The sequence below is a fragment of the Thamnophis elegans genome, chromosome 3 (assembly GCF_009769535.1).
Source record: "Thamnophis elegans isolate rThaEle1 chromosome 3, rThaEle1.pri, whole genome shotgun sequence".
Taxonomy (NCBI): Eukaryota; Metazoa; Chordata; class Lepidosauria; order Squamata; family Colubridae; genus Thamnophis; species Thamnophis elegans.
Genome location: NC_045543.1, coordinates 142,105,225 through 142,118,158, shown reverse-complemented (window position 1 = coordinate 142,118,158; position 12,934 = coordinate 142,105,225). Strand labels below are relative to the sequence as shown.

General features: G+C 47.5%; 1 protein-coding gene across 1 annotated transcript in view; it reads right to left on the bottom strand.

Annotated features, from left to right (window-relative positions):
- Positions 1-12,934, bottom strand: part of EPG5 (ectopic P-granules autophagy protein 5 homolog) — a 109,743-nt gene that overhangs the window by 91,412 nt on the left and 5,397 nt on the right. Inside the window, exons 2-3 of the mRNA XM_032213219.1 lie at positions 4,150-5,025; positions 1,927-2,173 (exon numbers count right to left, since the gene is read on the bottom strand). Coding sequence (XP_032069110.1) covers positions 1,927-2,173; positions 4,150-5,025 — 1,123 coding nt within the window. The remainder of the gene's footprint in view (positions 1-1,926; positions 2,174-4,149; positions 5,026-12,934) is intronic.

Below are 12,934 nucleotides of genomic sequence, written 5' to 3'. Positions count from 1 at the left end.
ACTAGCACCCTGAAGCGTATCCGGAGACCAATAGGTAGCCAGTGCAGCTCGCGGAGGATAGGTGTAACGTGGGTGTACCGGGGTGCACCCACAATCGCTCGCGCAGCTGCATTCTGGACCAGCTTAATTAAGCGAACTAATTGTCTCCTGCAAACTCCACTCCCCTTTCGCTCCTTTTATTTCCTCTGGGAGGGGCCATTCATCATCCACCTGCGGCCTTACTCCCAAGTTGACCCCTGTTCTTTAGCTGTTGCCTTTGTCTGGCAACTCTGCACATGTGCACACTGGGAACAGGCTCCAGCTGTTCCTCTGCCTACCTGATGTCTGACTTCGAAGGAAGCTGATAACTGACATATGGCTCTGGCCTCCTCTCTGCCTCTGACAAAGAGCCTCCCCCAGACTCCAGGACTGTCCCCATTTATTTTTTATCCATTTCCTGTGTTCATGTCCATGTTTATACTTACACCTGTTACCTTGTACATGTTTGACAAACTAAATTTTAAAAAAATCAACGGGGGAAACCAGCTTCACTTAATTTCATGTTGCTAACTTAACTGCAGTGATTCCCTTTATCCACAGTGGCAAGAAAAAAACAACTTTGGGCAAGTCAAGAGCTATCAGTAAAGGAGGTTTAAGCAGGGATGAAATGCTATCGGTTCGGACCTGTTCGCCTGAACCAATAGTAAAAAATGGTACTGGTTCCTGGAACGAGTAGTAAAAAAAAATCCTACTGGTTCCTAGAATGAGTAGTAAAAGAAATGCTACTGGTTCCTAGAACGAGTAGTAAAAAAATGCTACTGGTTCCTAGAACCAGTAGTAAAAAAATGTGCCACTGGTTCCTAGAACCAGTAGTAAAAGAATGCTACTAGAACCAGTAGTAAAAAAAATGCTACTGGTTCCTAGAACCAGTAGTAAAAAAATATGCTACTGGTAAAAAAATATGCTACTGGTTCCTAGAACCAGTAGTAAAAGAATGCTACTAGAACCAGTAGTAAAAAAAATGTTACTGGTTCCTAGAACCAGTAGTAAAAAAAATTCTACTGGTTCCTAGAACCAGTAGTAAAAGTGCTACTGGTTCCTAGAACCAGAAGTAATAAAATGCTACTGGTTCCTAGAACCAGTAGTAAAAAAAATTCTACTAGTTCCTAGAACCAGTAGTAAAAGTGCTACCGGTTCCTAGAACCAGAAATAATAAAATGCTACTGGTTCCTAGAATCAGTAGTAAAAAAATTCTACTAGTTCCTAGAACTAGTAGTAAAAGGGCTACTGGTTCCTAGAACCAGTAGTAAAAAATACTAAAAAAGGTTTTAAAAAAAAGTTCCGATAATCGCACATCGCACATCTGATCTTCGGAACTTTTTTAAAAAAACTTTTTAAGCATTTTTTTTCTACAGCTTCTTCAGAAACATGGGGGAGATCCGTTTTTGCTCCTAGCAGGCTTCCCTGTGGCCTGCTAGGCCAAAAACGGGGGGGGGGGGGGGGTTGCTGAGAAAGAGAGACAGAGAGGGAGGGAGGGAGGGAGGGAGAGAGAGAGAGAGAAAGAAGGGAGAAAGGGAGGGAGGAAAAAAGGAGAGAAAGGAAGGACTACAAACCTGGCACTAGATGCAACTTCAAAGGACAATCCAGGGCTGGAAGGGACCTGGAGGTCATCTAGTCCAGTGTTTCTCAACCTTGGTAACTTGAAGTCCGGACATCTTCAAGTTGCCAAGGTTGAGAAACACTGATCTAGTCCAATCATTGTTAAAGTGAGTTGCTGTCTTGATCCCCCCGTTACGTGACTGCATAGTCACATGACCCCCAACAAGCCACACCCACAGAACCAGTAGTGAAAAAAAATATATATTTCACCACTGGGTTTAAGGCTTTTGGGGGGGGGGGCGTTAATTTGACAGCCTGGCCTACCTAGTGGAGCTGTCAGGTACCCACCGGTTGACTCCTGCTGCTGAAGTCCCACCGACCTTAGCAAGGGGGAGCCCCTCAGCAGGTTGTAGAGGTAAGACTCTACTTGCAAGCGGGACAACACCGAGGTGTACAAGTGCAGAGAGAGGATCTGGTGCAGGTGTTCGGTCTGGGCATCGAAGAGCCTCTTCAGTTCCCCCAAAGTGCCTTCGTTCACCTCAACTGTCTGGTATCGGTGGAAGCCAGAGACTTTGCACTGATCGGCACAGACACCCTGAAAGAAGCACAAGAGGGGTGAAAAAACACTCAGCAGACAGCTGCAACGGTAAGAGGATCAGGGCCGGGGTGGGCTGCTACAGGTTCGCCTAGGTTCGGGAGAACCCGTAGCTAATGTTATGGCCGGTTTGGAGAACCTCCAAATCCCACCCCTGGCTGGCCCCACCCACCACACGCCGCCCCTGCCACCCCTCCCAGGAGTCTCCACATGGCCCATTTTGGATGCGAGGTACCATAAAAGCTGCAGCCCGCTACCAAGACAGGCCCCGTTCAAAACCGGGCCGTGGGAGAAATGGGCAAGCATGCATCTGCGTGCGAGCAGAAGTGTTAACCCTTAGACTTACCATATTTTTCGGAGTATAAGACGCACCTTTTTCCTCCCAAAAAGAGGGTGAAAATCTGGGTGTGTCTTATACACTGACTACAGCATTTTTGGTCTACCGAAACCACGCCCCCTTTGCAAAAATGGACCTGCAGAGGTTTTGGGAGGCTTGCAAAGTGCTCCTGGGGGCTGGGGAGGGAAAAAATGAGCAAAAAACAGGCCGATTTTGCTTGTCCCCCCCCCCAGCCCCCAGGAGCACTCTACAAGCCTCCCAAAGTTCTGCATGCCCCCCCCTTTTTTTTTTGCAAAACCCTTCAGAATACAAAACCTTTTTTTTTAAATTATCTCTTCAAAACCATGGTGCGTCTTATACTCCAGTGCGTCTTATAGTCCGAAAAATATGGTACGTGTAGGGCCCGCACGAAGGTCCCGGAAGAGGGAAAAATGGGCCTTCTTGGAACGCCTCCGGAGCCCAGGGGAGGCAGTTTTCGCCCTCCCAGAGGCTCCTCCCAGAGGCCCCTCCTCCGCCATGGTGTAGGAGGCCGACTAGGCCATGCCCACCATGCCACACCCACCCAGCAACCCAGCAGAGAACCCGTTGAAATTTTTGAAGCCCACCCCTTGCGGCTGAGATACCCCAGGGGTGTCCGTCAAACTCCTCACATCAGGGCACAATTAAGGAAGTGAGCAAGACGCAAATTCTTTGCAATGTTTTTAATACAAGAATTAGGGATGAGTAGCAAAATCTTCAAAACTTGGAGAGGAACTTCTGGACTTCCTGTATTATAGGGGCTCAAACGGATTGCATTGGGGTTCAAAGAGAGGGAGGCTGCTGGATTGATGGCAGATTCCCATCTTCCTCCCCTCATTCTCTGCTCGTCCATCTTTCCGTTTCGGTGATCATACAGTTGTACGTGTAGTCCTCAACCTACAACCACAATTGAGCCTAACATTTCTGCTGCTAAGCAAGACATTGATGGCGATCACATGACCTCCATAGACTGCGGCTGAATTTTGGCGTTAAAACTTGAGAACCAAAAAGCAGATAGAGCAGCGAGACCTTTTCATACACCAGAGAGTCAGGCCTGCAGCCATCTTTTCTTTTGGGTCTTTGGCCTGCCACACTTTCTATTATTCTACTATGCATTTTCTATTGTGGGAAAATGGGAGGAGGGGATTGTACGGAGTTAGATGCTATGTAGCCATAACAAAATTCTTTCTAGAAATCCAAGGTCATCCTTTGTCTTTGCACTTCTGCACCTGACCGGAACTGGATGGGTGGAAACTGCCAGCATGGCAGTTGATGATTGGACCATGGGATGGACTTGTGGGTGGGGTGGGGGCAAGATCTTGAATTTTCAACTGGATGGGGAAAACCGGGAAGCTTTCAGATTCGGGTTTTCCCAGATGTGCCAACATGGCTCTCTTAATAAATGGGAACTTTGAGGAATCCTTTGCCTTGGACTCTGATTTAATTTTGATTGTTATTTGGAACCCTGACACAGAAATCTGAACCATGGGATTTTGATGGCAACTCATTTGTCTGAAACGTGATAGAGCCTCCTGCTTGAGGAAGGGGTTGGACTAGAAGACCTCAGGGTCCCTTCCAACTCTCCTGTCATTCAGTCCCAAACCAGCTTCCTTAACCCCACCTGGGCATTCTCCTGCTTATCCCTGAAAATCCACAGCCGCTCTTTGACACTTTCGCTATCCAGGGAAAGGCTCTGCAATTTGGCTTCGGCTAGCAGCAACTGTTTCCGACATCGGCAGTAATTCAACACCAGCTCATAAAACTCGTGCTGGTCCTGGTAGGCCCGGCTACCAAATTCCTCCACGTAAGCCTCGACGTTCCCCAGCCAGGACCAGGGCTCGAAAACCTTCAGCTGCTCTTTGGTAAACGGAATCGGTTCGGAATCAACCGGAAGTTCAGGATACAACCTCTCCCCGCGATGCGGCAGCTGGAAGGTAAAATCCGGCAGGCCTTCGGATAACAACGGCGAGAAATCGGGGTACAGCGTTTTAAAGACGGGGGTCTCCATGTGTGTTTTCACTCCCGTTTCGGGAACGGAGATGGGGGCATGGACCTTTTCGGAGGAAGGGGCAGCTGGATGCTGCGTAGGGATACAATGGGGCGCACTTTCCGTGGGTGGAATGTTTTTTTCCAACGAGTCAGAAGTCCTCTTGCCCTTAACCGCTCCTTCCTTGAGATCCTGCCCATCTGCCGTTGCCCCGTTTTTCCCCTCCTGCAAGATTTCTGCACCCAGGGGAGGTTGGGTTTGGGGAGCTGCTGGGGGCCCTTCATTTTCAGGAGCGAGCACTCTGGGTGGCACTTTGAGGTCCTTGTTCCCGGTTCTGGGCGGCTTGAGGGCGGAGCCTGGGTTCTGGGGGGCTTGAGGGCGGGGCCTGGATTCTGCCACGAGTCCCGTTTCAGGCCTGCTATCCTCCCGCAAAGCCTCTTCGTCATTCTCTTTGCACGAAGGCTGTTTGGTTGCCCCGCTTTCTTTCTCTTCGTTCTTCTTCTTTTTTTCCTAGTGGGAATGAAAACAATTTTTTAAACAAAAAACAACAACAGCGGCCTAATCATCAGGGATGAGGCACAACGGGAAAGTCCTATTCAATACAATCAAGCGATAGCAACATTGGTTTTACCCAAATTAATAAAGATCATTCACCTTTTAGGCTGGGGCGGGGGAGGAGGGGGGCAGTGGCGGGATTGAAATAATTTAACAACCGGTTCTCTGTCCTAATTGACGGCTGGGTGGGCGTGGCCATGGTGGGCATGGCCAGGGGTTTTTGACAGGCAGCACTCGGCCTCCTGCACCTCCATGGAGGTAAAAATGGAGTGGGTGGTGCCTCTCCCCCCCGCACGCTGTTTTGGGCCTAGTAGGCCTTCCTGCAGCCTTCTGGGAGCAAAAATGGGTTGCGGGGGTGTGTGTGGCTGTGCTGCACCCCCTCCCCTGTGCCCTGTTTTTGGCCTAGTAGGCCTTCCTGCACTTACTTGGGAGCAAAAACAGACCACAAGGGGACTCTTGGAAGGGGTGGGGCAAGAAAGGGTGTGGCCAGCCAGCAATTTAACAACCGGTTTGCCAGAACCGGTTGAATCCCACCACTAGGGGGGGGAGCATTTCCCAGCCTGGCAACTTTTAAGACTTCCAACTCCCAGCATGGCTGACTGAGGAATTCTGGGAGTTGAAGTCCACAAGTCCTAAAAGTTGCCAAGGTCGGGGAGATTGCTGCTTTAAGACCCCAAGTAGCAAAAAAATCCTTCAGGCAATCATCATCTTGAGAAATATTTGTCTGGACTTTTGGAAGACTGTTTAACTAGGTAAGTTTAGTAGCAGAGTAGAATAATATATAACTCACTGCCGGAAGGAATTTTAAGGGGCAATTATGGTTCTTACAGTAGAATAAAACTGGGGTTGCCTATCTTGTTCCATTTGGTTGTGTAGAGGTTAAGGTGCTGAACCAGAAACAACCCTTATTACAGTAGTTTAAAACTTTGGTTTTTGTCTTTTTATCTTCATCTTATTTTACGCCACTTGCTTGGGATAAAGGTTAAGGTGCTGAACTAGAAACTAGGGGGTTGTGAGTTCTAGGTCTTCCTTTGGCTTGAAATGCGGCTGGGTGACTTTAAAAAGAGCCGAGGTGGCGCAGTGATTAGGGTGCAGTGCTGCAGGCCACTTCAGCTGACTGTTATCTGCAGTTCGGCGGTTCAAATCTCACCGGCTCAAGGTTGACTCAGCCTTCCATCCTTCCGAGGTGGGTGAAATGAGGACCCAGACTGTGGGGGCGATATGCTGACTCTGTAAACCGCTTAGAGAGGGCTGAAAGCCCTATGAAGTGGTATATAAGTCTAACTGCTATTGCTATTGCTAAACCAACCTCTCTCTCTCTCAACCCAACCTACCTCACAGGGTTGTTGCTGTGGGGAAAAATAGGAGGAGGAAGGACTATTAAGTATGTTCCCTGCCTTGAGTTATAGTTATATTAACATTCAGGATAAAATCATAACACTAGCAAAAACCACATAACCTCTGTGAAGTGGGTCATATATAAACATGAGCCATGGTGTCAGGCAGGCCTGACTCCTTCACTATCCAAGAAAGAAAAACCTCAACTCCACTTGAATAGAGATAAAGTCATTTTACTAGATATGAATTGAAAGCAGAGAAAAGGAAAGCAAGATCTGAGCCAAAAAGGCACAAACAAGTACATATCAAATGATTACCCGGCCTCCTTCCTCCAATTATCCCGGCCCAATGTCCAATCTGCAACTCCCTACTAAGATGTCATGTGGGGTGCATCTTCAAAAGGCCTCATCAGGTTGGTATGCGAGACTGTTGGCCTTGATCAAGACTAAACATCAGCCATCAGCATGCGCAGAAGATGGTGAGAACAAATCTCCCTTCTAAATCCTCCAGTACCACACAGTTCCCTTCCAAATACACGCCCCCCACCCTCCCCGTTTCTATGGCAGCCGACAGCAAGAAAGCAAAGCAGAGGTGGTGCAGTGGTTAGAGTGCAGTACTGCAGGCTACTTCTGCTGACTGCCGGCTGCATGCAATTTGGCAGTTCAAATCTCACCAGGCTCAAGGTTAGCCTTCCATCCTTCCGAGGTGGGTAAAATGAGGACCCAGATTGTTGGGGGCAAGACGCTCACTCTGTAAACCACTTAGATCTTAGACCGCTTAGAAACCTCTGTAAATCAAGGACTAGCTAGATTGCAGCTTTTTCCCAATGGTTCTGATCACTGATGGAATAAATCGTAACTTTTACACGTGTGTGGCTGCATCAGGGGTGGGATTCAGCCGGTTTGGACCGGTTCAGGTGAACCGGATGTTAATTTTACCTACTGGTTCACTGAACTGGTACTTTCAAGGACTGGCTGGCCCTACCCACTCTGCCCCTCCCCTCCCACGAGTCTCCACGCAGCCCATTTTGGATGCCCATGAGGAGCCTCCAGGAGGATGAAATTTCCTGGAAATTTCAGAAGTCCAGAAACGAGGCCGCTTCCGCCCTTCGGAGGGCCCCTGGGGGCCATGGGAAGCTGTTTTCACTCTCCCGGAGACTCAAGGAAAGCCTCCGGAACCTGGGGAGGGCAAATATGCCCACTCCCACTGTGGTGCTGGAGGCTGAGTAGGCCATGCCCACAATGGCCATGGCCACCCAGCAACCGGGCAGAGAACCGGTTGCTAAAATTATTGAATCCCACCCCTGGGCTGCATGTTTAAAACAGCTGAAATAATAGACAAGACACACAAACACACCCAAAAAAACCAACCAAATCCTCCTTTCTCCTCCACCCATTTTTCTTCTCTAACAATTGGTATTTTTTTCTCTATTTAAGCTATTGCAACAAAAGAGGAGGGGAGGTAGAAATCCTTATTTAGCAACTTATTATTTTGAAAGATCTTTCTAGCAAGACTTCCCTAGTCAATAAAAATCTTTGTATCACAAGACACACAAGTAAAACGGTACGTGCCAAGGGAGGAAAAAAAAAAAATCACATGAGGGCCACGTTACTCCATCTGCCTTGGTTTCAACTCCCAAGTAAACCCTGATCCAGAAAGGATTTTTCACAAACCACCACCGTTTTTGAACACTGTAAGAAACTGGTGGGAGATGTTCTCGTTCTTGCAAAGAAAGCATTTTTTAAGAATTATGGGTATAAAGGTTCAGTAGGACATGGAGACATTGAAGGTAAAAAGTTCAAGGCTGGAAATCAGGAGGGGGGGGGAAAGGTTATTCCAATAAGCGAGTCCGTTTGGCAAAGCAGGTTAGTTAACTGTTTTAACCAGTCCAGCAATATAGTGAAGAAATTAATGAATAGCTTGCCTCGATTTATTACGCGTATTTTGCAAGGATCGTAAGGAACCAAGAAACATAGGTTAAGAAAGGAGGGAATAAAAAGTTGAATAAATGTATTCGTCTGTTGAATACTAGTTAACCACTTGCTCTTGCAAGAACGTATTTTACGTGCAACAAACTTCTTGTGGCTTCACTTTATGCTTCTTGTCAAATTTCTGACGGGTGATGTTTTGACCTAGGCTTCCCCAAAAAGCCCGAGGCAGAGTCCTGGTCCCGACAAAACCCCTTTTATTAAACGAATGTGAAGTCCTCTTATTCACATTCAGCAAAGGCCTGGCAAAGAGTCTTTCAAAGGAGTATTTATGACTACAGACCTTATCTATCTTGGAAAGCTGCCATGTAAATATTTTCCAAAGGAGGTGCTGGGCACAGAGTCTCTGAGATTCACGGACCGATCTCCACATTCCTGAAACGAGTCTGACTGAGCGAACGAATTTTTTCCTGCAAAAGCCCCCTCCCCTTTCGCTCCACTTTTATTTTCTCTGGGAGGGGCCATTCACCGTCCACCTGTGAAGTTACTCCCAAGTTGACCCTGATTTCTCAGCTGCTCTTTTCTTCTGGCAGCTCTGCGCATGCGGACACTGGGAAAAGGCTCCAGCTGTTCCTCTGCCTCACTGCTGTCTAGCTCCGTAGGCACCTGATCACCGCCAGACGGTCTTGGCCCCATCCCTGCCTCCGACGCAGAGCCCTCATCAGAACCTTCTCCAGCCTCCGGGACTGGCTAATGCTCTTCCCCAACTTCCTCACTCTGCAAATCTGCTGCCAGCTCTGCTGGCCGTTGGCGGGCCACAACAGTTGAGTCTATTTCTCACAAACACCAAAAGTGTCAGCGTTCCAAGTATCATGTAGAATTAAATCAGAATCAATGGCAAAACAATCCTTAAAGTTCCAATTTAATAAAGCGGACATCTTAGCACATCTGTGTTAAGATGTCCGCTTTATTAAATTGGAACTTTAAGGATCGTTTTGCCTTTGATTCTGATTTAATTCTACATGGTACTTGGAACGCTGACAGTATCCCATTACTCTCTTCAGAGGACAGTGACAAAAAGGCTTCCAGGTTTCCCACAGGTGCAGGTCATCCTCAACTTACGACAGTTCCTTTTAGTGTGACACCACCACTGGGGAAAAGCGACTTGCTCACACTTTCTGCCCTGGCAGCATTCCCCACGGTCACGTGATTGGAATTCAGAGGCTTGGCAACTGGCATGTACTTGAGACGGTTTTGCAGGGTCCCCTGAGGTCGCATAATCAACCTTTGCGACTTTCCGACCATGGGGAAGAAGCCAGATTCGCCTCACAGCCGGGTTGCACTAAACCGCGGGGGTTCGCTTCACAAGAACGGCGGAGACAGGTCACAAAACGGGGCAAAACTCCCCTGAAGCAACGTTTCCCTTAGCAGCAGAAATTTGGGGGCTCCATTGGGGCGGCAAGGCGGGGGCTTCCGGCATTTTCAGGCCTTCCAAACAGCTTTCTAATCTAGCGATTAAAAATGCAGACCAGCTCACAAGGCAAGGGGGGAAAAAAAACAGAAGAAAGCTGCTTTCATGGTTTTTGAAACAGAACAATGCAAACTAGCAACCCCCTCCCCCACCCCGCCCAGCCCTTCCTTATCGGTAAGCTGCTTTTCATAGGATTTGGTGCAAGTGCCAGAGTTGGGCATAAAAGTCTGTAGAGATTCTCAGTCAACAATAACCTGGATGACTGAGAATCTCTACAGACTTTTTAGCGGTAGAATTTGGGATGGACATCCCTGGAATGATGTGGGAATAAAATAGAATGGAATCAGGGGTGGGTTTCGGATCCCGTTCCAACCGGTACTGTTGGAACGGGCCCGGCGACGTCCACATGGACGTGCACACGAGCACAATACGCGAACGCGTCTTAGCGCCTCCGCGAGGCTGCAGCTGCTCAGCGGATCATCGCGCAGGTGCTGTATGGGCCGTGCACAGAAGCGCCGAAGACTTAAAAGACCGGTAAGGAGCTCAGGCGGGTGGGTGGGCCCTCCGGAGCACCGTACCGGAACAGTATCCAGATCACCGGGCAGGCTCCGGTACGCCCATACCAGGACATACCACCTGCAACCCACCACTGAATGGAATAGAATAGAATATCGGAATAGAATGGAATGGAATAGAATATTGGAATAAGGAATAGAATGGAATGGAATAGAATGGAATAGAATAGAATGGAATAAGGAATAGAATGGAATAGAATGGAATGAAATAGAATGGAATAGAATAGAATGGAATAAGGAATAGAATGGAATAGAATAGAATGGAATAAGGAATAGAATGGAATAGAATAGAATATCAGAATAAGTAATAGAATAGAATGGAATAGAATGGAATAAGGAATAGAATAGAATGGAATGGAATAGAATGGAATAAGGAATAGAATGGAATGGAATGGAATAGAATATCAGAATAAGGAATAGAATAGAATGGAATGGAATAGAATGGAATAAGGAATAGAATGGAATGGAATGGAATGGAATAGAATATCAGAATAAGTAATAGAATAGAATGGAATAGAATGGAATAAGGAATAGAATAGAATGGAATGGAATAGAATGGAATAAGGAATAGAATAGAATAGAATGGAATGGAATAGAATATCAGAATAAGTAATAGAATAGAATGGAATAGAATGGAATAGAATGGAATAAGGAATAGAACAGAATAGAATGGAATAGAATGGAATAAGGAATAGAATAGAATGAAATAGAATAGAATGGAATAGAATATCAGAATAAGTAATAGAATAGAATAGAATGGAATAAGGAATAGAATAGAATGGAATGGAATGGAATAGAATGGAATAGAATATCAGAATAAGTAATAGAATAGAATGGAATAGAATGGAATAAGGAATAGAATAGAATGGAATGGAATAGAATGGAATAGAATATCAGAATAAGTAATAGAATAGAATGGAATAGAATGGAATAAGGAATAGAATAGAATGGAATAGAATGGAATAAGGAATAGAATAGAATGGAATAAGGAATAGAATGGAATAGAATATCGGAATCAGGAATAGAATAGAATGGAATAGAATAGAATAGAATGGAATAGAATAGAATGGAATAGAATAGAATGGAATAAGGAATAGAATGGAATAAGGAATAGAATGGAATAAGGAATAGAATAGAATGAAATAGAATAGAATGGAATAGAATATCGGAATAAGGAATAGAATGGAATAAGGAATAGAATAGAATGAAATAGAATAGAATGGAATAGAATATCGGAATAAGGAATAGAATAGAATGGAATAGAATAGAATGGAATAAGGAATAGAATAGAATGGAATAGAATAGAATAGCAGAGAGTGGAGTGGGGTGGAATAGCAATAGGAATAGAACATAGAACAGAACATGGAACATTGACTAGGTCTGGACTAGAATAACAGGGTTGGAAAGGACCTTGGAGGTCTTCTAGTTCTTGCTTAGGCAGGAAACCCTATACCTGTAATGGCAAACCTATGGCAGAGGTGCCACAGGTGGCACACGGAGTCCTCTCTGTGAGCACACGAGCCGTCGCCCAGCTCAACTCCACTGCACAAATGTACGCACCTCCCGGCAGTCAGCTGATTTTGGGGTCTCTGCTGCGCATGCAGGAGACGCATGCGAATGCGTGGGGGCCGGGAGAATCACGTGCACATGCATGGAGGATGGGGGGAGCACAGGAGTTATGATGCCCACCCGTGTCTCATTTTTGGTTTCATGAGGCTTCAGGGAGGCCTGCTAGGCCCAACACGGGCCACGGGAGGGGGGGTGAGGTGCAGCGCCTTCCACACAGCTCATTTTTGCTCCCAGGAGGCTTCAAGGAAGCCTGCTAATCCCATGGGCCACAGAGGGGTGGGGGGTGCAGCGCCCTCCCCACAGTCCGTTTTTTGTCCGAGGCGGCTTCAGGGAAGCCTGCTAGTCCCAAAACGGGCCGCAGGGGGGGGTTGTGCACATGCACAGAGGAGCGTTGGGGGGGTCACGCACATGCATGGGGAATGGGGGGGTGCACGGGGGATGTAACACCCCCCGGTGCCTCATTTACTATCCGCGGGGAGCCACCGAAGAGCAGGAAGGCTTCACTGACCGTTTAGTTAAGGTGCTGGACGATCTCTATAGGATGAACCACATGCCACCCCCTGATGTCTCGATCGGGGCCACAGTAGCCAGCAGTGGCTACGGTGCATCCCTTCCCCAGGAGCCGCCTCCTATCTACACCAACCTGACCAGCTATAACCCTCCTGCCGCCCTGAGTACCACGTCCACCTTCCCCAGTGCCAACCTGAGCTATATGCCGCAGCATCACGGCCTCGCCTTGCCCCACCCCGCGCGGGGTTTCAAAGAGGAGCCCCAGACGGTGCCAGATGTACAAAGCCCACCACTATCTTCCATTAACATGGAAGACCAGGAGCACATCAAGGTGGAGAGAAAACCGCTTCACAACCCCGCCTGGCCGCCAACAAATGCAGGAAGGGGAAGCTGGAGCGCATCACTTGGCCCCGACCCACCTGCCACCCCTCTCGCTAAAGAGACGGCGGCGAAGGGAAGCAGCCAGGATGCTG